This window comes from Lissotriton vulgaris, chromosome 3_1, assembly GCF_964263255.1.
Source record: "Lissotriton vulgaris chromosome 3_1, aLisVul1.2, whole genome shotgun sequence".
In the NCBI taxonomy this organism is placed as follows: Eukaryota; Metazoa; Chordata; class Amphibia; order Caudata; family Salamandridae; genus Lissotriton; species Lissotriton vulgaris.
In genome coordinates this window covers 1,638,911,291-1,638,936,407 of record NC_141689.1, presented here as the reverse complement: position 1 = coordinate 1,638,936,407, position 25,117 = coordinate 1,638,911,291, and the positions used below count along the sequence as shown (strand labels likewise).

The 25,117-nt window shown below is 44.3% G+C and overlaps 1 protein-coding gene across 2 annotated transcripts in view; it reads left to right on the top strand.

The window, feature by feature from the left end:
- MOB3B (MOB kinase activator 3B) overlaps nucleotides 1-24,021 on the top strand; it is a 376,645-nt gene extending 352,624 nt beyond the window's left edge. For both annotated transcript variants that reach the window (XM_086962129.1, XM_086962130.1), the window contains one exon: nucleotides 22,325-24,021. In XM_086962129.1, coding sequence (XP_086818255.1) covers nucleotides 22,325-22,354 — 30 coding nt within the window. In that variant the 3' untranslated portion in view covers nucleotides 22,355-24,021. The remainder of the gene's footprint in view (nucleotides 1-22,324) is intronic.
- The last annotated feature ends 1,096 nt before the right edge of the window (nucleotides 24,022-25,117 follow it).

The window sequence follows — 25,117 nt, the reverse complement described above, 5'->3', positions numbered from 1 at the left end:
ACGTTTGTTATTGAAAATATATCCTGCCTGATCTGCTGCTATTTGAAGAAGTAAAACGCTCCCAAAAACATTCTTTGTTCTTCCATAGCTTAGTCATGCATGTTGTTTTAGTTTGTTCAGTGAAACCTGTGCTGTTGCTGTCTGTGCTGTACATGCCCACTGTGTGTGAAAAAAGCATACATTGCAGCTTGAGTGTGCTGTACATGTCATGTAGGTGTAAAGAAATCTACACAATGTCTGCTCATCTTATACATTGTGTATGAGTGTGTCCGTAAACGAGCACTGCAGCTGCCACTTTAATGCATATTCCGTATCTGTGCTGCAGCCTGTTCTATATATGTTTTGAGGGGGTGAATAAAGCCAGCAATGCTGCTATATGGACTATAGCTGTTGAGTGTGTGTGTGTGTGTGTTGCTTTGCATGTTCCAAGCTCACTTTGCTGCTGCCAATGCTCACCCTGTTTTGTGTATCAGAGAAGCTTGCCCTGCTGCTGACGCTGCTATACCTGTTCCAACTGGGCAAGGAACACACAAATTGCTGCATCTGCCCTTTGTGTGTTTATTGAAGCATTCACTGCAGTTGCTGATCTGATGCCACACTGGAGGGAAAGGAGGGGGCGGTGATGTGTGTGTTTTTTTAACCTGGGCTACTGATGTTCTACCTTTTCTGGGTGTTCGGGAATCTTACATTCCTGAACTTGCTGTGCCTGACTTGTGTGCCAGATGGAAGGGTGCGCTGCCTATGTTTTGCCTGTGTTGTGTGTGCATAAAATGATGCTTGCACGGCTGCTGCATGTGCACGGAACGGCAATTGTTGCTGAATCTGTTCTTTGTGTTGTTTTCTTATCAATGCTTTATCTGTGGCATGTGTTACTGGGTTGAGTGAAACTCTTCTCACAAAAAAAGCCAAAATGAAAGGCTTTTCCAACAGTTTATTTCGTTTGCTTGCTACAGCCAGCTAGTTCAAAATGTAAAGCTTTTCACATTCACTGGGATTATGTAGACAGCAGTCGTGCAGCAATGTCAGTCTATAGTCGTGAATGCTCCCACTAGGCAGCGCCTCCCATGTCCTCTCTTTGTTGGCCATTCCATCAACATTTTTAATGACTGGTGTGTGTGGGGTGAGCAAGCTCTGCCAGCTTCTCACTGTTCAGTAACCCTTCTGTGAGAGAAGTCTGGGCTGCTGCTACCTGACCATAGCCATCCTTTGGACAAATGTATGTATGAGTGTGAGGTTTGCTGTAACTCTTGAAGTGTCTTGGATAACTCAAATAGCAGTTTGCTGCAGCAGGGTCTAAATCACAAATGGTTGTCATGTATACGGTTCTTCTTTTTGATCTTTAATTCAGCTGAAACTTCTTTCTCTATGAATTTAAAAGTGAAAGGGAGATGGTGACAGTAGTTGGTGACGTTTTCCGGGTCCACTGTGTTTCTTTTCAGCAGGGAGAGGATCTCTCCTATTTTCCCTTCAACGAAATCTTTAAAATTGTCAAAAACTTCTCATCAACCAGCACAATGGGAATTCCATTTTCTCCCACGCATGACTGGGTCAACCATCTTGCCGGTTATTTCCATGATAAAATCTGTACTATTCAAAATTCTTTTTTGTCTTTAACCCCAGTAAAATAAGTAATAGCGAGGTTCTCATGCCCTGCCTACTCTGGGGCTGGGCCTTCCCTTACCCTATTTCCTCCCATTCCTCTAGAAAAATCACTTGAGATAATGCATGCTTTGAAGTCAGTCTCTCCCTCGGATCCTTGACCGGCCAAAATACTGTCCTCTTTTGCGGAGACTGTTAATCCAGCTGTCACTCTGATTCTGAATACCTCGCTGCAAAAGGGGCTGGTACCAGACAGCTGGAAAAAGGCTAAAGTTCTCCACCTATTGAAGAAACCTTTGGCAGATCCTGTGGTAGCCTCCAATTATAGGACTATATCGTTACGGCCTTTCTTCTCTAAAGTCTTAGAAAAATATGTGAATCTATTCCTGACGGACTATGTGGAAGCTAACCATGTACTCCACGACAGTCAGTCTGGTTTCAGAACTAACCTTAGTACTGAAACAGCTCTATTGGAAGTCTCGGAAACTATCAAAGAGCAACTAGACAAATGGGGGCACAGTACTTAAGTGGTTTGCCTCTTTTCTGAGTGATTGTCAACAAACAATTTGGTCCCCTCCCTATGCGGCGCCCATTCCTCCTTTGAAGGTGGTAGTCCCGCAGGGATCTATCTTGGGCCCGTCACTTTTTAATATTTATATGGCCCCCCATTGCGCTTTTAGCTGAGGCACACAGTGCTAAAATAGTATCATATGCAGATGATACTCAACTGCTGTTCACTTATGACAAAGGCGCCGATTTTAAAGGTGATGAAATTAACACTTGTCTGACAGACGTCTTCTCCTGGTTACGGCATAACCAATTAAAGTGTAACCCAGTAAAGTCTGAGATAATCTTTTTTGGTCTGGATATGTCCCCTCCTACAGCCCCAGTTAGTATTGTAAAGAACCTAGGGGTCAAGTTAGATGGCACCTTATCCATGAAGGCTCAAATCCAAACAGTCACCGGCACCTGTTTCAGCATGTTAAAAATGTTTTAAAACTTTCTTCCCCTACTACCGGTCGAGTATCGGAAGACTGTAGTCCAAGCCCTAATTGTATCTATGCTGGTTTACATCAACATCTTGTACCTGGGTTTACCTGAGTACCTACTTAATCACCTGCAGGTGGTTCAGAATGCGGCGGCCAGAGCTATTCTCATGGTGGGCCCCAGAGCACTTATGACTCTTCATCTGAAGGCCTTGCACTAGTAACCGGTCCAGAAGAGGATCCAATTCAAAGCTCTGGTTCTGCTTTCAGGGCTTTTCATGGTGCGGGCGCCATATATCTTACGAGGAGGGTACAGCATTATGCGCCGCAAAGAGCCTTGAGGTCCTCATTGCAGTCTCTGTTGTCCATCCCTAGGTTTGCCCGCTCTCGTGTGGGTGGTGGCTCCTTTCAAGTGCTGGCTGCCCGCTCATGGAACTGCGTGCCTCTACCCCTTAGGCAGGCCCAGGATCTGTTTACTTTCAGGAGACATCTAAAACCTGGCTTTTACAGCAATAGTTTTTCTCTTTTCTTTCTGGCTTCGGGCTCTGGTGCCTGCCTTTGGTGGTCCTTTCAGCGCTGGGAGACACTGTGGAGTAGCCGTGCACTTTATAAGTACCAATTTTCATTTGATTTAATTTCATCTAACAAAAATTCTAGGCTTCAGGAGGGACTCATCGTGTAGAGAAGAGGAGGGAGGGTAACTCCACGAAGTGATTTCAAGATGAATGATGATAGAATGTTGTTTTTAAAGAAAGTGATCTTAAGGAAGTTGAGATTGATAGTGAATTCAACATGCAAGATGGAGTTACATGTTCTTCTCTGATAAGCGTGGCTCAAATCCACCCGAGTGACTTACCGCACTCACCTATAATCGCTATATAGGAAGTCAGCCGGACAGTGGAGAAGAATAAACAAAAGTCTTTATTAGGCCAAACAACACTCATATGAGAGGGCCCTGTCCGACCTCACTCCTAGGAGTGCGAACGAGAGGACTGACTCTCTGCATCTCAGCAATACATTATAATGCAATACAGTAAAAAAAGGGTACGCCCCTTGTGGAAAGCTACCGAGCCTCGGACCAGTGGACAATGCTCTCATACAGCAGGCATCTGCACCTGCAAGGGATACATCATTATCTCTACTCAAGGCCATGGAGCTAGGCTTCGGCGTCTCTGGGCATGAGAACATTACTGATAAAGAGACTTGTTAGTTTCGGCCACAGTAAGCCGAGAAACGAAAACTGCTGTCTTAGTGAATTTCTGTATTCCTGCGGGAGGGGCATATGAGCGAGCAGGGCCCGCAGGCACAGAGGGGTACACAAAATGGTGGCACACAGGCTAAGCTAAGGAACTATAAAGTCACACATGTATTTGAATATATGAAAGGAGCAAGTAAAATAATTCAGCATAGGTGCATATGCGAACTTCATCAGTTAGCCATATGATGCTAACTCACACATCATCAATGGGTAATTGGGTATCGAAAAGTGAGTTCTATCAGTCCCTCCTTTTAGCATCATTGGCTAACTATGGCCTCATTTATTTGCCAAAAGGTAGTGTCGACATCCATTCTAGGGGCAAGACATTTCTACACCTCTATTTTCATGTCTCTAATCTAGAACATCCTCTGCAATAAACATCAACCAACTTGCATCAGCAGGAATTTCAGTAATCATAGAAGTAGTGTATTGACCAGGTAATTTCCTTGTCGGGCGTAAATTCGTAGCACACATAGAGCAACATGGAGGGAGGCAATATACACAAAGGCAACAAGTCAGTATTACACTCGCCACACCAACCAAACCCATCAATATTTTCCAACCCCAGGAAGAAAAGGCACCCCAGAGCCACCCCTGTAAGGACCATGTTCCATTATCCTGATGTAGTTCATTCGCTAATCTATGTAATTTCTGTACCGCTAAGTTAACAGTCGGTGCTGAGTCAGGAATGTAAACGCAGCAAGACGTCCCGATGACGCGGCAAGCCCCGCCCCTATCTGCTAGGATGACGTCAAGCACCATCCTGTTCTGGATCGTAAATAATCTCATGGCCTGAACCTCAACAGATATGTTAGTCGTAATGTCTATCTCTGTTAGAACTACCTTTTCCATCACTCTGGACAGTCGCCGAATAGCCCTGCTGTTAAATATCGGACCCCAGAAAGGTAGCAAACCCTTAGAAAAATCAGTCCATTGTTGGTATGAGGTGTCCGTCTGATCAAAGTCATCTACCTGAAGCTCCCTCCTTTTACGCTGTTCTTGCGGACTGGGGAATCGACGATGAGTTTTGTGGTAATCAGAAGGAGCCACATATACAGGAGGAATCATGTAAGCTAAATAACACACCCCACCCCAACCCTCGGGCAACCATAAGTATCCATTATCTCCACACACAAAATAGATACTAGGTGGGGCAATGAAAGAGGGGCTGAGAGGCAAACGTATCGATGCAGTCACATTACAGGAGCTATTACCAACCTTGATGGGACCCCTTCCCTCTATACAGAAAAATGGGGATGGACCTACCACAGCCAGGGGTATCAAAGACTTGGCACTGTTATTACCCTTAGGGGGGTGTCTATAAGACAAGGATGAATTTAATTTCAGAAAACTATCCCTTACTTTGTCAGTATCATTTGGTATCAAGAACCGGCCCAACTTCTTCTCACACGTCTCTATAAATGTCTGATCAAAACGTCCGTCAGTGTATATTCGTCCAAGTTATGTTATGTTATGTTATGTTAAATTTAACTTATAAAGCGCACGTACGCCCGTAGGCTTCATGGCGCTGTAGGAAGTTTTCAGAAGCACAACACAACAACAGGAGGACAACTTAGAACATCTAAGGATAGGCTTCCCTAAAAAGCCAGGTCTTAAAGGCAAGTCTAAAGGCTAGAATATCCTCGTGTGACCTTAAAGAAGCTGGCAAGGAGTTCCAGAGGGAGGCAGCAAGAAAATGAAAGGAGCTGCCGCCCTGACGTTGTTTCCTAACAACCGGCACCGTGAGCAAGCTTTTGTGACCAGAACGGAGGTTGCGAGAGGGGACGTATCTGGCAAGCAAGTTGATGATAAATTTGGGGCCCTTGCCTTGTAATGCCCTAAAGATAATGCAGCCGGTTTTAAAAGCCGCCCTCTGGGCTACCGGCAGCCAATGCAGATCTGCCAGGCCTGGCCTGATGGACTGCCATTTAGGAAGCCCACAGATCAGCCTGGCCGCCTGATTTTGAACCAGCTGCAGCCTCTTGAGCTGCCCGGCTGGAAGGCCCAAATATAAACTATTTGAGTAGTCCAGCCTAGACAGCACAAGGGCGATGGTCACCTGTATCAGGGCAGAATGGGTTAGGAAATGGGCAATCTTTCTAATCTTGCGCAGCTGAAAGAAGCATGCGGAAACAACTGACCCTACCTGACTTTTCAAGGAGAGGTCTTCACTAAAGGTGACTCCAAGGCTCTTGACCGTGCGGGATTTAGAGGGGGGGTTTCCCATCTCCGGAGGCCAAAATTGAGGTCCCCAGCTGAGTTCGCTCTTCCCAGCCAAGATCAGTTCAGTCTTGCCTGGGTTAAGTTTTAGGTGGTTAAGGCCCATCCATCTCTGGATATGAGCCATGACCTCCCTAAACTCAGAGACAGCGTCCGTCGAGCCTAGGGGGAAAATCAATTGCAGATCATCTGCGTAGTTAAAGATCCACACTTTGAATTTCCTCAAGGAGTACAAGAGGGGACGCAAGTATAAATTAAATAAAAGGGGAGACAGGGAAGAGCCCTGAGGGACACCACAGTCGTTCTTAATTCTAGGGGCTGTGAAGGTGCCCAGTCTCACTGCTTGAGTTCGGTCAGACAAAAATGATTCCACCCAGCTCAGGGCAGTACCTCTGAGGCCTGCCTGCTCGACACGGCCGACCAAAATAGTGTGGTCGACCGTGTCGAATGCAGCAGACAGGTCAAGGAGCACCAGTGCCTGGTGGACGTCCCTGTCTGCGTTACACCGAAGTGTATTCTGGACTGCCAGGGTTACCGTCTCGGTCGAATGGCCTGGACGGAACCCAGCTTGATTTGGCTCCAGAAACCCAGTGGTTTCCACAAAGTTGGAAAGGCAATTGGAGACGTGAGCCTCCAATATCTTGGATAAGAACGGCAACAGGGATATGGGACGATAATTTGATGAGTCCCGGGGGTCCAGACCTGGTTTTTTTATTAGAGGGATTAGCAGGGCGTGTTTAAAGCCAGTAGGTACCCTGCCCTGGGTCAGTGATTTGTTTAGTAGGGGTAGGATACCCTGAGGGATAGTCTGACCGATTTCCGAGAAGATGTGGGGGGGGGCAGATGTCATTAGGGGATCCGGACTTTACCCTCATCAAAAGTGAAGAAAAAGTTTTACCATCGATGGCCGGGAAGGCATCTAGTACAGAGGGATTATAAAAGACGTCATCCAAAGGAAGTGACGTTGGGGAACTGGCGATGCTCGATTTAATAGTGACAATTTTTTCTCTGAAAAAGTTATTCAGGGAATCACATAGCTTCTGCGTAGGAGCTATTGAAGGGGCTTTCCTGTCGTTGTCACAGAGTTCATTAACTATATTAAAAATGTCTTTGGACTTGTTAGATGAAGATAGAATTTTTGTGGAAAAGTAGTTGAGTTTGTGTTGACTTTAAATTTTTTGATATTTTTTCCTAGTGACGCAGAAAGTTTCCCTATCCTGTGAGGAGTAGGTGGCTCTCCACTGTCTTTCTTTCTGTCGTACCCCTAGTTTAAGTGCTCTAAGTTCCTGGGTGAACCATTTGTGGACATCATTGCCTCTAATGTTAGATAAGTATACAGAGGGGGCGAACAGATCTGCTGCGTGGAGGAGCCAGGAGGACAGTGCCCTCTCGTCAACCTCCAGGTCTTCGCCTAATGGGGGAAGGGTGTTGTTCAACGTGTCCATGAACCCAGAGCGGTCCATGGATTTCCATTTACGGAACTCTTTTCCCATAGGAGGTTTGGCCTTGTGCTGCCCTTGAATTTCTAGCGGGAACTGGATGAGATAATGGTCTGACCAAATACAAGGGCTTATAATAGGAGAGAATGGTGGTAAGTTATATGTCCAAATTTGGTCCAGGCTGTGACCCTTCTGGTGAGTGGGAAAGTGAATGTGTTGGACCAGGTTTAGATCTGTAAGCAGATCCCTCAGTTCTCCAGCTTGGGTGTCTGTGTCTGTTCTGTCAAACCAATAATTTAAATCCCCCACTAGGACAGTTTTAGAGTACTTTATTACATGGGAGGCCAGTAGTTCTGCCAAAAGTACTGGATAATTGGCCATATATTGGGGAGGGCGGTATAGCAGAATTAAAGTAAGAGCCCCACTCTCTGAGTCTAGTGTGATTACCAAGTGAAGATGGAGGTAGAGGGCGTACTCGCATTGTCATTGTCCACCCCCTATTCGGCAGTCGAGGAGTCAGGAAATCTGGCTGCTGGAAATATTTAACAAGACCTATGAGAGTATACCACCCCACACAGCTATTCACAGGAGTCAAGGGAAGTGCAAGGAATCTATCCTTTTTATAGGCAGCAGAAGGCAAAAGCCCACAGACCCAGCAGTCAGTTAAATTGGTGGTGGCATGTGCATGGTGCAAAGTCTTATTAAAAACATTTTCTTTGTAACCTTTTCTCAACATCCTTTCACCATAATCCACAGTAATCATGTTATGTTCAGGTACGGCAGTGGGTGTGGGTGCAAACACATGAACAGTGTAGGCTTTATCCAAGAAAAACAATATACCGAGAGTCACTATAAAGGCAATTAGGATGATGATGATAACTACAATTTTTCCTTTTCGAGGAAGGGCCAACCAGGGGGAATCAGGCACAGGTCTCAAAGGAGCCGCAAAAGGCGCCTCCTCATCAGGGATGGGCCGGCCAAAGGGATACATTCTCAAAAACGTCCAAAAATATGCCAAAAGAAAAGAAAACACACCAGAAGAAAAATTGCTATTACTAAAAAATAGTCCCAGACAATCCTCAACCGGCCAGAGGGGTTCTTCAACCCTTAAAAAGGGATCTTCTCCCTGTGTCCTTCAAAGCCTCACAGGCAGGCTTTTACCGTCCATACCTTACTCCAACGCCGCTTTTAACAAATAGAAACAGAGGAGCACTTAATCCAGGCCCCGCTCCACTCTATAGTCTCATAAAACGCAATCTTCGGCTAAACACCAGGGCTCTTACAAGTCCATCCCTACCACTAAATCTTCGTATTCTGAAAATGCACTAAGCCCTTCTTCCAGTGTTTAGTCCATCTTTTTTTTTGCACTGTTACTTATTTTCTTCGGGGCCGTAGATTGTAGCGAGTGCTCCCTGGCACTTCGGGGTCAGTGAACAAAGCAGGAGTATCTGTGGCAGATGCTGAACTCTCAGGTATCTCTTCACTAGTAGCAACAGGAGTAGTAGAGCTCACTGAATTCTCTGTTCCTCTTCGCTCTTCTCCAATCAGTGAAGCATCCGAGAAAGGAGCATACCTCGGAATATTTTCATGCTCTTCGTCAGCGATGCCGTCCTTTACCCACTGGTCATAGGGCAACGGGAGCGGGACCCTCTTCACATGTGAGGCGTGAGTCCACGCCTTTCTTCCGTCCACCCGAAGTGCAGTACGTGTGGTGAGGAGCACCTGGCGCGGCTCCGACCACCTTGGCTCCAGACAGGACTTCCGCTGATATCTTCTTACCACGACCCAGTCCCCTGGGTTGATGGAGTGTCCAGGCCCCTCCGGCAGCGGCTTCAGAGTGTCTGCTACCTGCTGATGAATAGAACGAAGATCTTTAGTCAAAGCATACAGATAATCTATCAACAAAGGATATGGTACTTCTGAGAAACATTTAGGCCTGGGCACTCCCCAGATATTGGCCGTGCGGCCGAATACCACTTCGTGGGGGGAGACGCCCGTTTTCGAGTTCACAGTTACTCTCGTGGAGAGCAAGGCTAAGGGAAGGGCATCTGGCCAACGGAGACCTGTACTCTCACATATTTTGGCCATTTTTAATTTGAGCGTGCCGTTAAACCGCTCGACAAGCCCTGCTGCCTGAGGGTGCAAGGCCGAATGAAACTTCTGGGAAATCTGTAGTCCTTTACATATTTGCTTGACTAACTCTGCATTAAAGGACGTGCCATTATCACTCCAGATCACCCTAGGTAATCCGAAGCGAGAAAAATACTCCTTTATCAACATTTTTGCAGTAGAAATGGCCGTGCAATCTTTTGTTGCATACGCCTCCACCCACCTACTAAAAGCGCATACGACTACAAGGACATACTTCAAGTTGTTGACCCTTTCCATTTCGATGTAATCCATCTGAATCACCTCAAAAGGAAAAGAAGGAGGTGCAAAGTTTCCAGTTGGGACAGGGGTACCCTTTCCAGGATTATGTCTCAAACACACCATACACTGTCGAACCAAGTGAGTGACCACTTTAGAGATATTCTTATTGCTCCACACTGGGTCTAACAATTTACAAATATCCTTGGCGCTGACATGGGCAGGCCCATGCGCCATCGTCACTACTGGAAGAACATATGCATTCGGAAGTAACCATCGTCTCTTGTCGGTCACATCTGTCCAACATTCATCCGCATCCAATCGTCCCTGCCCATCCTTCCATGCCCTCAATTCATCTTCTGTTGCTTTTCCCTGTATGTTCTTCACACTCTGTACAGTATCTGAGAACATATGAACATCTGGGACCCATCTAGCTGGCCCTGCCACAAACATTCGTGGTAATTTTTCCCGAGCAGTCTCTTTTGCTGTCTCGTCGGCGAAGGCATTGCCTCGTCCTACATCATCCACTATGGTCTTGTGTGCGCTACACTTGATCACAGCCAGTCTTTTGGGTAACGTCAGTGCCGCTAGCAGTCGTAATATCAGTGGGCCATGTTGTATGCGTTGTCCGTGAGAAGTCAGAAATCCCCGTTCTGCCCAAAGTCGCCCATAATTATGAGCCACGCCAAAGGCGTATTGGCTGTCAGTATAGATGTTGACGTCTAGCCCCTCACTCAATTCACATGCTCTCAGTAAGGCTATAATCTCAGCAGCTTGGGCCGAATTGTAAGGTATCCTAGAGGTCTCCACTACCGTCTGTAATGTTGTTATTGCATATGCTGCTGTTGATGTACCGTCTGTCAGTTTAAAACAGGACCCATCTACATACAACTCCCCGTCTGGTTCGTCCAAAGGCCTGTCTGTCAGATCCACCCTCCCCTTTGTCTCCTCTTCTGTCCTGTACAAACAGTCATGTATGTCATCGTTCTCGTCCTTTGTATCTGTGGGGATAGGTAACAATGTGGCAGGATTCAATGTAGCACACCTTTTGATCGTGACATGTGGTGCAAAAAGAGTCATCTCATACCCCGTAAGACGAGCACTAGTTAAATGCTGCGTCTGTGTTCTGTTCAACAAAATGTCCACAGCATGCGGTACCATGACTGTGAGATCTGATCCCAATACGAGCCCTGCCGATTGTCTTATGGAGACCGCAGCAGCCGCCGTGGCTCTCAGACAACTCGGCAGCGCTCTTGCCACATTGTCAAGCATTGCGGAGAAATAAGCGCAAGGTCTCTGTTTCCCCCCGTAACACTGAGTTAAAACAGACAACGCGCAACCTTCCGCCTCATGTACGTAAAGAACAAAAGGCTTCTGGTAATCAGGTGTTCCAAGAACAGGCGCAGAACATAAAGCCGTTTTTAGTGACTCAAACGCTTCTTGGCATGCGGGGGTCCAGGGTAGGGGTTCGCGCACTTCCTTAGTAGTCAGATACAATAGGGGTTTTGTTAGTAACGCATAGTTAGGTATCCACTGGCGACAATACGATGTTATGCCCAGAAATGCGCGCACCTCTCGCTGCGTATTAGGTACTTTCATATTAGTTATGGCTTTTATGCGCTCTGGCGTCAATCTCCTCCCCACTTTCGAAAGGAGGTGACCAAGGTATGTTACCTCCGTTCGACAATATTGGAACTTTGGAAGGGACACCTTATGCCCCCTTTTAGCCAAATGGTGCAGTAATTTCACAGTAGCATCCCGACAACCTTTTTCGTCGTCCGACGCTATCAGGATGTCATCCACATACTGCAACATAACGTTGCCTGGTGGAAGTTCCAGTTCATCCAATTGTGCCTTTAGAGCCTGACTATATATGCTCGGACTCTCCGTGTACCCCTGGGGAATTCTCTTAAAGCGGAAGCTTCGGCCAGCCAATGAGAATCCGAAGAGATAACGGCTTTCTTCATGTACTGGAATACTAAAGAAAGCATTTTTCAAATCCAGGACAGAGAAATATTTAGCAGAAGGGGGGGATCATGGTCAATATTGTAGTGATGTACGAGACCACCGGATACTGTGGCTCCACTACTCTATTTGCGTGCCGCAAATCAATCACAAACCTATAGACATCAGGAGTATTATCAGTAGCTTCAGGTGACCGTCTTTTAAGGATAGGTAAAATAGGGCTGTTACATATGTTCGAATCAGTCTCTTCCACTACACCAGACCGTATTAAATCTTGTATTATTTGTAACAGGGCCTTCTCTCCCTCCCTAGGAATCCTGTACTGTGGAACCCTGGGTAATTTCGCCCCCACCTTCACTCTTATGGTCACCGGGGCAATATCCATTTTACCTACATCCGTATCATTGACAGCCCACAAGCTGTCGGGTATGCCTTGAAACTCAGGTGGTAATTGTTCATCTTTTGAAAAACACTGTAATGGGCGGGCGACATTCGGGCCCAAAGTAAGGTACACGCCATCTGGGGAACAATAGATAGTGGCGTGCAATCTTTTCAATAAATCCAGACCTAACAAATTTTCCCCACAATTCGATGTCAACAGAAACGGTGAGTCAATAGTGAAAGGACCAATCGTCAACGTGAGAGGTTTAGAAATGGGGCTAACCACCGGGGTACCTGCGAAACCCACAGAAATATTATTTTTGCCAGACAGAGCCGCCCCTGGGACCCGAGAACGAGCCACTGAACTTTTCATCGCACCCGTATCCACTAGAAATTTTTGTTGAGACCCCAATAAATCTGCCTCGACATAGGGTCCCTTTTGATCAACTTCCACAAGTACTGGTCCCATGCTCTGTCCTACGCTGTCCTAGTTGTGGGAAAACCCGGTCAAATCGTCCACTGAGTAATCATCGTTATAGTACTGACCACCACCCCTCTGCAACTGTTGTCTATTTGTATTATTGTCAAAGTAATTTCCTCCCGGTCTCCCGCCTCCTTCTGACCGTGCTACCTGTCTCCCAGGATCACCACTACCTCTTCCTCGTCCACGCCCTACACCAGCACTCGACTGAAACAGCGGGCAATCCCTCCACCAATGCCCCTCCTGCTTGCACTTCGCGCACTGATTCGGTCCCAGCCTTTCCCTGCTCTCGCCTCTCCCAAAGCCGCCTCCGCGACTCGGCGCCGCACCCCTGCCTCTGCCTCTTGCCACCTGCTGCAACAAAACTCTTGTCTTTAAATCCTTAGCCTTCTTTTCCTGCTTGTCCTTGCTCTCATTTTCCCTGTGCTCATAGTACTGTGCCATACTGAGAATACCCGAAGGAGAGGACGTTGTCCACGTACTCTCCGATGCTTGCAATCTCGCTGAAATTTCAGGCAACAAATTCGTGACAAACTTATTAACAAAAAGCCGTAACCCTCCATCCTGTGCCACATCCTGTCCACTAAAATCCATGAACGTTTCCTCAAACCTCGTAAAGAAGTCCGAGACTGCCTCATCCTTCTTCTGCTTGCAAGCCGTCAACTTGTCCCAATCTACCTTTTTCGGGGGAATAAGGGAATGCATGTATTTTATTATACGCCCCGGTAAAGCTAGAATCCCAGCCTTCGGCTTCTCCCCTGGCTTACGCTCCTTATCCCAGTCCTGTAACTCCTGCCACGTACCTCCTAACTCTTCCGTGTGGTCAGTACCTTTCACTTGCCGCCACACATCAACCGGGACCAAAAGCCCGAAAAACAATTCAACATCAGCTAAAGTCATCACAGTGGAAGACGCAGCTTCAGTTAGCTCTTTGTAGTAGGCAGTCGGGTTCTTTCTAGAATCCGGTAGCTGAGCCTTCAATGATAATACCTCACTTCTCTTCCATGGCGTATACACCCATTGCTCCTGGAAATGTGCATCTATCCTGTTCCTGGTAACAGCCTTCGTTACCGGATCCAGCAACTCGGGGACCTCGGGATGAAAAATAGGGTGCACCTCACGCATTGGATGGAGACCTGGGAAAAGGGGTGTGCCCGCGGAGGGTAATTCGTTCCTGTATTGTAATAGAGCACGTAAACTACTCATCACCTCTTTCACCCCAGTGTTCGTTCTATAGGCTCCGGCCTGTATGTCTCGCAAAACCGCTGGAGCCACACCTCCATACCCCTGCTCCCATAGCGGTATCAATACATTTGACATATGCCACAAAGCGTGCTGTTGCATCAAAGGCTCAAAATCTTTCATAGTGGACCAAATATCCTCAAACGAATAAATATTATTCCTGGCCCACTGACATGCCTGATTAGCCACCATACTCTTTTCATCTAAACCAACTGTAGAACGCGTAAGCAACTTCCGTACCTGCGAGAGTAATCCGCTACCTGCGCCTCGAAGCGGCGTTAGCATCTCCTGACTGGGGGTGGTACTAGCTGAGACAGTAGGGAGTGCTAAAGAAAATTGTGAAGGTGCAGGAGAAGTGGTCTGGAGTAAGGAGACGAGGGGTGTCGAGGGCGAGGATTGTTGAGGGGCGCTTGCTGAAAGACCCGGAACTTCACTACTGGGGGCCGCAACTGGCAAGGAGGGGTACAAGGGCTGTGGGGCATAAGGGGGAGGGGGTCGGGTATTCAAAATGTCTTCCATCTCATCTGGGTCGTCCTCACGTACTACATAACTTTTATTCTCTTTCAACCTACAAAGTCTATCTGAGCGTTCCATACGCAGCGCATTCTCATTTCCAACCTGTTCTCTCGCCTTCTGCGCCATAGTCTGGGTGGACTTTTTATAGGCCTCTTTCTCGTCTCTCAACTTGCGTTTCCTGGCCTCTTTCTGCCACACTCGCAAAGAATCAAACATACTCTGACGGCTACGCCTAGCAAACAATTTGTCCTGCAAATAATCCAATTTAGCTTCATCGAAAGAACCCGTTAAAGGCCATTGTAAATCCACATTATCAGCAGTGTACCGGTGCCACAAAGTACCAAACAAAATCGGGACCAGTCCATGTTTGACATACATATCAAAGCTTGGAGTGCCCTCAGGGGGGGCAGGTTGGCTCTCGGCCAGTCTAGTATCTGAGGGTCTACAACAACATCCTAAACATCGTAACTTACTAAAACACGGCATCTCTACTTCGGTGTGAAAGAAACACTTCTCCACAGACTGCGTTACCTTGAATCGCTAGCTCGAGCTCGTTCACACACACATATAGACATGTATCAGGGAACCACACACACACGTATACAATACCTTCAAACACGTGTTACCAAATGGGACAAGGCCCGTCGACCGAGTCCTGGGGAACCTGGACTCTACCGCAGACCGAACAGTACACGAACTGTTCTGAGGGTGGGGAACAGATCCGCGACCCGTGCGGCACTATGGATCACTGCGCACTTTACCACGGGAGACCCAGACCTCACCTCCACTGAGCCACCACTCTAGGAGTTCAGGGTAAGCACCAGAGTCTGCCCGCAATGAGCCACGCCTTCACCACAGTACCACCCGGTCGGATCGCTACGAACAATACATCTAGATATTTCCCCAACCTCGTCAAGTCTGTCAGAGCACCTACTCGTACTCTGAGTTCCCCGGAGCACACTAGCCCCAGGAGCGCACCGGCTCCTCAAACCACTGGAGACACCCTAGTCTCCCGGAACACTTCTGTTCCTGAAACAATCACAGGTGGACCACTCACCTTCCGTAGGCGGCACCGACCTCTACCGTTCTCCACCTCCGACTGCCAGGACCAACACGGTCAGCTTCGAGTTCCGCCTTCTGGACCCCGGCGTAAGATCCGAACCGGGACCTCTCCCGATCAGCAGGGTGGGGCAGCGCTGCGAGAACCAAGCTCGGCATCAGATGGGTACCCGGGCCCACCGTGCCGACCAGCGGGTCCCCGGTCTTCTGCTACCCACTTACGGGTGAGAAAGATCCTTATCGCGGGGTCCCTATTCGGGCGCCATCTGATAAGCGTGGCTCAAATCCACCCGAGTGACTTACCGCACTCACCTATAATCGCTATATAGGAAGTCAGCCGGACAGTGGAGAAGAATAAACAAAAGTCTTTATTAGGCCAAACAACACTCATATGAGAGGGCCCTGTCCGACCTCACTCCTAGGAGTGCGAACGAGAGGACTGACTCTCTGCATCTCAGCAATACATTATAATGCAATACAGTAAAAAAAGGGTACGCCCCTTGTGGAAAGCTACCGAGCCTCGGACCAGTGGACAATGCTCTCATACAGCAGGCATCTGCACCTGCAAGGAATACATCATTATCTCTACTCAAGGCCATGGAGCTAGGCTTCGGCGTCTCTGGGCATGAGAACATTACTGATAAAGAGACTTGTTAGTTTCGGCCACAGTAAGCCGAGAAACGAAAACTGCTGTCTTAGTGAATTTCTGTATTCCTGCGGGAGGAGCATATGAGCGAACAGGGCCCGCAGGCACAGAGGGGTAGACAAAATGGTGGCACACAGGCTAAGCTAAGGAACTATAAAGTCACACATGTATTTGAATATATGAAAGGAGCAAGTAAAATAATTCAGCATAGGTGCATATGCGAACTTCATCAGTTAGCCATATGATGCTAACTCACACATCATCAATGGGTAATTGGGTATCGAAAAGTGAGTTCTATCATCACTGTGGGTGGAGCACTAAGGGATGTAAAGGAAAATGTCTGTATGTTTGGAGGTTTCACCCTTCAGAACCTGCTCTGTTTGTGAGGTAAGTTTGGGTGGGTGGGTGTGAGGTAAGGTGTGTGGGTGAAGTAAGTTGTGTGTATGTGTGTGTGAAGTAAGGCGTGTATGTGTGTGTGTGTCTGTGTCTGTCAGAAATGGTCTGGCAATCAACATTAGCAGCTCCTGCCAGGCCAGTGAACTGCATTACATGCATTGGGCACCGCTCGTGCAGGCTTAGAGCAGCTTCACCATATGTCGTCACATTTCAGATCATTAGTATGAATTAAAAAAAATACATTTTTAAAGCTGCCTTGTACAGTACATCATTTGTCTAACAGCTTCAGTCTCCAATGCTAAAAAAATTATTGCATAATCATGTGCACTTTGACGGACTAATTTTCAGTATTTATCAAGCCTCATCCTGCCCACGTCACACAAAACATTCTATTCTGCTCCTAGTGTGTAGGTTAGTCTGCATTGTTGCTATCCATGTAGTATGTGTACCTTCACATTCCTTGTTCCACTAGTGTGGAGTTATAAAACTGATGTTTTTAGTTGTGAGCAAAATTGATAAGCATGCAATGCTCACAATTAAATCTACAAACGGAGAAGTGAAATGCCTGTGTAGTTATTTACTTTGCTTCAATTATTTCTACACAAGCATTCACAAAGTAGATACAATTTAATTTTCAAAATCTGTACCATCAACAGCTTAGAGAGCCATAATCCCGTGAGACATCTCAAATGCCCAATCAGGTTGTGATCGTGGGATACATGTATGTCCAGTGGCCTTCGCACAATAAGTTACTTCGGTTTTTATTTCCATATGAAATAAACATACATTTCTATATTGTGTGTTACATTGCGTCTATTCAGCATTATTGTTGTCAAACAAAAAGGAGAACACAATTTCACTCTAGTTTTGGCAGGTAACAATCTGGGATGTGTTTTACTGCTTCACTATTTCATCCTGAAAAAAGGGAAATTAAAACTCTTTTGGAACAAAATAAAGAAGTGCTCACAACTTTTGAAGAAGGAGAGCCACACAGTGATGGGTGAGAAATGTTGGATGAGGAATCCGATGGAGGAAGACTGAGGAACAAGATATAAAAAGTGAGGGATGAGGAGAAGGGGTGATAGATAAACAACAAGAAGTGATTCATGATAAGCCAGGAATGCGGGATAAAGACTTAGGGAGGAGGAACGAAAAGAAAGGGTTGAGTGGTGGACGGGGAGTGGCGAATAGAGAGTGATTCATAAGGAGTGAGGGTTGAAGAGTGAGTTGAGTGGTAAGCAATGAGGAACAAGAAGTGAAGAGGTATGGAATAGGTAAGAGTTATTTTGCGTTGCAAGCTCTGTAGTTTTGGACTACTGAAGGACAGGACGCAGGATCTGATTTGGAGATTGATAGAAATGGAACATTTTCTAATTTCTGGAAGAAGTGCTAAGTCTGTAAGGGAATTCACTTGGGACATTTCCTCCTCTACTAGTTTAGTATTATGGCTGAAATACCACCATTGGATTCCCTTCCGGATTTATCTCTTCTTCAACAAATTTGGATAATTTTCCATGACCACCATCTCTAAATCAGACCCACAATATTTTGCAAGTCCCTGGAGCGGTCGTTACATAGTAGATTACTAGCCTGACGTGACAGTAGGTGTCATTGCCACTGAAGTCTAATCTTCTGGGATGAATGGAAAGAGCTGGCAAAAGATGTGGAGGTAGCAGTAGCGTTGCATTCACTCTTAAATTCTCTTTACATTAAAATCGCATTTAATATTTTTAATTTGAACTCTGTTCTTCTATTTATTTAGTAAATTAAGATGAAATTGTGTTAAATATGTTCGAGGTGCCACACTTCAATATTAAAAAAATTCTAAATATCTGCTTTTTAGTAAATGTTCCCTCAAAGCTGTGTAATTCGAGTTCAAGCAGGGGCGGCCTTAGGCATGTGCAAGCTGTGCACCTGCACAGGGCCACCAAACCCCAGGGGCCACCACGCCAATATATATCCTTAATATAATAATCCTCTGAGGATGTATGCATATTTGCATGGTGGCCCCTGGCAGGGATTTGGCGGCCGCCGGCTCTGTTCCACTTCCAAATACCCCTCCCCCCTTCCCCCCTCTTCACTGGCCTCCCGCTCCGCCCCGCCCGGACCCTCTCTTTCGGGGCCCCCTACCTATGCTCCCTGCCCAGGGCCGCCATGAGCCTAGAGCCGCCCCTGGTTCAAGTATATTGAGAAGAGCTACAAAATCTAGCCTGCGTCCAAGCAGCAGCTGAAACCTTACCTCTGAAGTAAATCATTGACTCAAAGGAGTTTTCAAACTACAAATTACCAGTGCAACCACCAATGTGTGTACCAACTAGTAAAGTGCCAGAGTGCCATCCAGTGAACTTGTGTCAGAATGCTGCTAGGCTATCTGAAACATATTTCTACTGACGTGCTGCATTTATCTCATGTTTTCACTTAAAAGTTCTGAGAAACAAGGGAGAGTGTTTAATAATGTAATGCAATCATGAAATTATAAAAGCCTATGCAGAAAATATATTATGTGGCCCAACCATTAGAATAAATGTACAAACTGAATTGTTCATTCGCTGGACACGCCTACCTTCTAATGTGTGTAGTTTTTTTTAGGGTTCAATACCTTTTTTATTCAGCTTTTTACATGCAGGGAGAAATTCGGACAAGGGAAAGCATAAACCGTGTTAGACACTCACTTCTGCACCCTCATTGCACCTCCCTCTCTTGGGACGACAATAAACAATGGTTTAATAATCTGTCATTAAACATCACCCCCTACATTGAGCCATAGAATAATTATTTTTCAACCTCATCACTTACATATTCACAGAGCTGGGACGTCATAGCACCATAAATATACATGTCACTAGTCCCCAGTGCACCAGCCAAGATTCGAATCAATGACCCTCCGGATAGACCCAAATTTAAGTGATCTCTTTAAGTGAGCTTTTCTACCAGAACAATGCATGTCACACTGATGAGTTCAACTTGCATTTCCTTTCATTTAAGATGCGTACATTATATTTAAGTGAAAGGCCAACAAAAAAATCAGTATGTTGTTCTTTTTAGCCACATCTCTGACCCCACCCCATTGTACTCAGGATCATAATTCTCATACTTTTTTTACCCACTTCAGCCGCTGTTAGCCATGGTATTTAGAAGATTGAAATTAGTGGCTAGTGGCAAAGATGGCAATTCCATTCGAAAAGCTGAGAATACATTACTTTGGAAATGTTCAGTGTTTGATCAAATGAATGTTCATTGCTTTGAATTAGTTATGTTGCTAGTTTAAACCTTTCAATTATGTTTCCAATCTCTGACATGAACTGGTATTCCTGAAGCTTCAATTTAGGATGGTCCTCATTTTCATAATCTTTGATCTTAGTGAGCTCCCCAAAACATTATATTAAGATTATGATAAATAGATAGATCAATCGATAGATAGATCAACAATAGCTCCCAATATAAAAGGAGAACTGCACTCAAGTACGGTGTCAAGTGATTTATTCATCAGAAAAGCAGCACTAACAGCATCTACGTGATTCGGCTGGAGACCAGCCTTGATCACAATGCTGGATGCAATCTTGTGTATAATTATTTTTACTGTCACATGTAAAAACAATGCTCAAAAACTAAAATACCTACGAAGTCAGTTACTGGGATTGTCATATGAATACACTATTACAATGGTATACATAATTTGCATTTTAAACAATATGTTGGAAGAAGTTGAAACACTGAAAAGAATTCATTAATAGAACAGAAGTCTAGAAGTGAATATACCCCCCTGCTGACCACATAGGGGAATGCAATCAACTCAAGCACAATTAAGCCCAAATGGGCAAAGTACCATCACATAACCATTTCAAATGTAGACCAGATATTTGTTAGTTTCCAAAGCACTCCAACACATATAATAAATGAATGAACAAATGTATACCTCTCTATCGAAACCAAAAAGACAGAGTTCAACAATGCAAAATACAAAATTGAGCACAAGTGGGTTACCACAAATATATTAGCTGTTCTTGTCCTCCTTTTGACAGAATCAGTCAAACTAAAAATTTCACAAGCAACTGATCTGTAAAAATATAAACAAAACTCATTAAAATGTCTGATACACAAAACAACTTAAAACAACGTGACAATACTATGATTCAAGAAGTTGTATCACAATGTACATAGTATAAAGCACAATATGTTTTAGATTAACTCAAAGGAGTAAGTCCTACTATATTACATATGAGCATACAATTTTTCATGGCAATTAAGGCATCTGGGTTCTTTGCTATTGAATGGCAGAATAAACCTCGACTCAATATTCTCAACCTGTTTTCTCTATTCCTCACACAAGCTTACTTTGTAATCCCATCAGTCACACTATATCTCTACCCTGTTTCATCACCTTTGTGTACTTCAAGAAAGTGTCTTGCTACGGGGTATGAAGTTTCCAGATTTTTTTTATAGCCCTAAGGTGTTGAAGGATTCTCTAATGGACAGGTAGAGTAGTACTTCCTAAGTAGATCTTTCGACATGGGCACTTTAGAATATAGAGTACATGATCACTTTCACAAGTTTAGTGCCCTTGAGTCATTATTTCTGTTTTATTTTCACCATTCCTTCAAGATTTGCCTTTACTACATTTCACATATCTATCCCTGGGTTTTAACCAGCATGGTCTCTCAGTTCTAACATCACTTCTAACCAAGGTATCCCTCATAGATCTTGCTCTTCTGAAAGTGATAAGTGGTCTTCTGGTCACTTCACTACCAAATATGAGGTCCCACCTCAGTAAGGGCCAATGTTTGTTAAGTATTGATCAAACAGTATCATGTCTAGTATGGAACGTGGTAATACATCTATACTTGTCACCACCCGGTTGTTTCTTTTGAGGATCCTTAAATAAGATGTCCTCCCTTTTGACCTTAAGAACTTTATATTTTGGCAGCCTCAAGAGTTTTACTGCTGCACCCCCTAGACTTGGCTCTCTTGATTATCTCCTCTTCAGTCTTCATGAATTCCTCATCAGTACTGAAGATACTTTTTGCCCTTAGGAGTTCCCCATAAGGTATACTTTCTTTGAGTGGGGTGGGATGGAAACTGTTTGCATGTTGAGTGCTGTTACCTGCACTCGGTTTCCTGAACAGTGTAGAAATCAACTTGTCCTGGTCAAAAAATACGTTTTACATTCAAAAACTAAACTTTCTGCTCACTCAAAGCACTTGTAAATTTCAAGTTTAAATCATTCTCATTGATCTCAGACACAAATCGATTAGCTAACATTAAGTCCCCCTTTCAAATAACAAATACATCATCTATGAAGCGGACCCACATTACAATATTGTCCATCCATTTTTCAAGAGGGGAGTTGCTGGGCCCCTGCTCCTCCCACCAGCCCATATGTAGATTAGCATAGCTGGGGGCTAAGCAGTTGTCCATCGCTGGACATGTAATCATTAATATTCTCAGGTCTTTTGAATAAGGCATTAGGCCCATGTGTCAGGGCATCCAGCACACAGCATTTGGCCTCAATGGAGGGGCTCATATGACATGGGGCTTTGCCCCACCAATAATTCTGAAATTGGTCCCTGTCCCCTGAGACTCAGCTTTAGAAAATAGGTTACATTGTGGTGGATCAAGTGTTTCATATAAAGGTGATATACATAAAAGAAATGTTTTTTAAATTTTTTTATGGCTCTTAGACAAGCATTGGTACTTTGTGGTATCGTTTATTTGGCAATACTTAGTTCACCTGTCTGGTATCTAACATGTATGATCTGTTTTATCTTGCAGAAAGAGATGACATCCAGGATGTGTCACTAAAGTGCAACTGGAAGAAAGAGGATAACCGTTTGCCTCAATATTGTGGAATGTAAGGCGGGCCTTATCAGCAGATGTATCCCATTTGTTCCCACAAACTAAAGAGAAAGTGAGGAGTCCTGTGTCCCTGCAATGCTGCTAGCAACTCCCTTTCGATTGGGTGGATTGCAGAACCACGCGGTTGTGCCATTGTAGCACATACTCTGAACTCTTTGGTCACAATGGACTAGATACCTGCTACTGTATGTTAGAGGCAAAAAAGTGTCATTGGTTGGACTAAATAACTTTTCATAATTTTTCAATAATCTTCTTAAATTAATTTTTTTATAGACTAAAAACTTAAGTACTTTTTTGTAAAGTACATTGCAACTGTGGAGCGTATGCAAAAACATTTGAAATATTTCTTTACTATTTGGTATATTCAAAGAGCTTCAAAACATGTTTTTGGTTAACAGACTTGCAGTGAGTGATGCCATGTACTGTACAACTAGATGAGAACTGCCCTTCAGACCTTCTGTTGTGCTGCCAGCGTGTGTGCATCTTTCCTCATGAAGTCACATTTCGGTTCCATATTACTATAAAAACGTACATTTGATTATGTATGGATGTGGGAGAAGTTGACAAATGTTCCTTCAGAATCTTTGAATGACCATCATATTTTTACATTGAATAGTCGCTCTCTAACATCATGATTCCTTCTTGAAATACCACCTCATACTGTTGTTCCAGATCCCTTATTTACAACCTCAACCATCTTTGGGTTTGTCAAAAACAGATGACATTCATTATTGATGACTCTTGCCTACTGAGCCACTCTCCAGTCTAATGCACATGCAATGCATATTTCCAAAAGGCAATAGTAGCATATTTATTCTCTTATTACATCATCACCTGTTACTCACTTAACATTACTGCCTGCAGTTGGATGAACTAAATGGCAGTATTGCACTGAAATATAATTATATAGTAAGGACTTAAAACAACTTAAATAAAAGAATAGGGTATTCTTGGATGTCACAGGGAGTATGCAGTTTTATAAGATGTAACAGATTTTCACAAGGGAGTCTGCTATGTGCCTCCAACCAACAAGCCCCAAAATTGGTGAGTACAATTCTTTTAATACAGTAATTTCCTATTGATACTGTCCTCTGATCAACCCAGTTGGATCCTTGTACTCAGCACAGGTTTAGAAATTTCGCATTGGAGGGTAGGGCACTTTTTTCAAGTACTGAATTCCTAAAGTTACATGCAGGGCTGAAATACACTATGATCTGTTTAGATACAAAGGAATCATGCACTTTCATTGCCAGCAATGGGTGTTTAGCTTTTGGCCCTTCATTTGTACACGCACAGTTAACTTAAGTCAATTCTGCTGATTGAACTAGGAATAACTTGCTTTTTTTGTAGGAAATAGAAGTTTAGGTGTGTAGTATGCATTTGCAAACTTTATAAATGAAATTCTCTAAAACATTAACTTATTTGTCAAGTATGGCGGAGCGAAGAGCACCTCATAAATCACGGCTGCCTAGGTTTATAGGGCTAAAAGTCTCACACATATGAAATAACTGCATCCACGTTTTCCAATCAAGGCCCCACTCTACCAATACTAGCTATTTCATGGTCTCTGATACAATCAGTACTTTACATCCAGGTCGCAAAAAAAAAGAAAAGTTGAATGGGATATGATTAGGAGAACTGGACAGGGCAAGACTAGGGTGAATTTGGGTCAAGAAGACTCCACAGATTTGCAAGAAATATGTATTTTGGGAGAAACCCCTAGGAGTGGTGATGCATTTAAGGAGACTGTTTTAGTAAGGCATGTCTATTTCTTCTCTCCCTGATAGCATTCCTATAACCCTGGTTGTACAAAGTAAACTTAGTTTCATACAAGTTATCATACGAAGAACTGAGGAACCGATTAGATAGTTATGGTTTTAAGATTTGTCACACCTGAAATAATTATAGTCTTATAGGATAACAGCAAGAATACAGAAAGCAGCAGTAACATTAATGTCAAATTATATTGTGTATTGGTACTCCATTACATTACTAGTTACAGAGCAACTTCATTATATTCAGTTTAAAAAGTTCCTATATTAATGGGCAATCCAGAAACATTCTTAAGAGGAGATCATCGTGCTTTGCCCGATTCAACGTTATTGTGGGTCTTTTAAGCACAATCACATTTTCCTTTGATGCCCTGCAACAACAAAAAAAGACATGCATTTTCATTGAAAAGGAAGAGGTGTTTGCATATGGATACACAAAAAATAACTAAACTTTTCCTTTTCAGCTTGGGGGTCCTCTTTATATTCTCAGGCCACATACATTGATTTAACTGTGTTACCCACCAGTAAAATAAATGCCAAAGGGTCTGATTAACATATTTTAATCTCCATAAATCCACCCTATGCCACTTAGAGAAAATGTAGGTTGACTTTAAGTGGCTGCATCATAAATTCTGATTAAAGCATTGTTGCATAAGAGAGTGCCTGCTGAAGCCTTTTGCCTTTCAAAGCAAGATAGGATAATTAGCTTTTTACATAGTAGAACTGGGATTCTCCAAAGAGTAGCTCAACAGCTACAGGTAGCTCTCCAGCTACCTGTATGCAGCTTTCCTGTGTGCTTTCCTACCCAGTAAATAAAAAGCATTTGCTTGTCTGAATTAAGTAGATTTCCAAAACTGAAAAGCATATATTAAAAATAAAATCTGTCAATTCTCATAATCAACAAGCTGATATTTGAAGAAAAAATATCTTAGAGGTA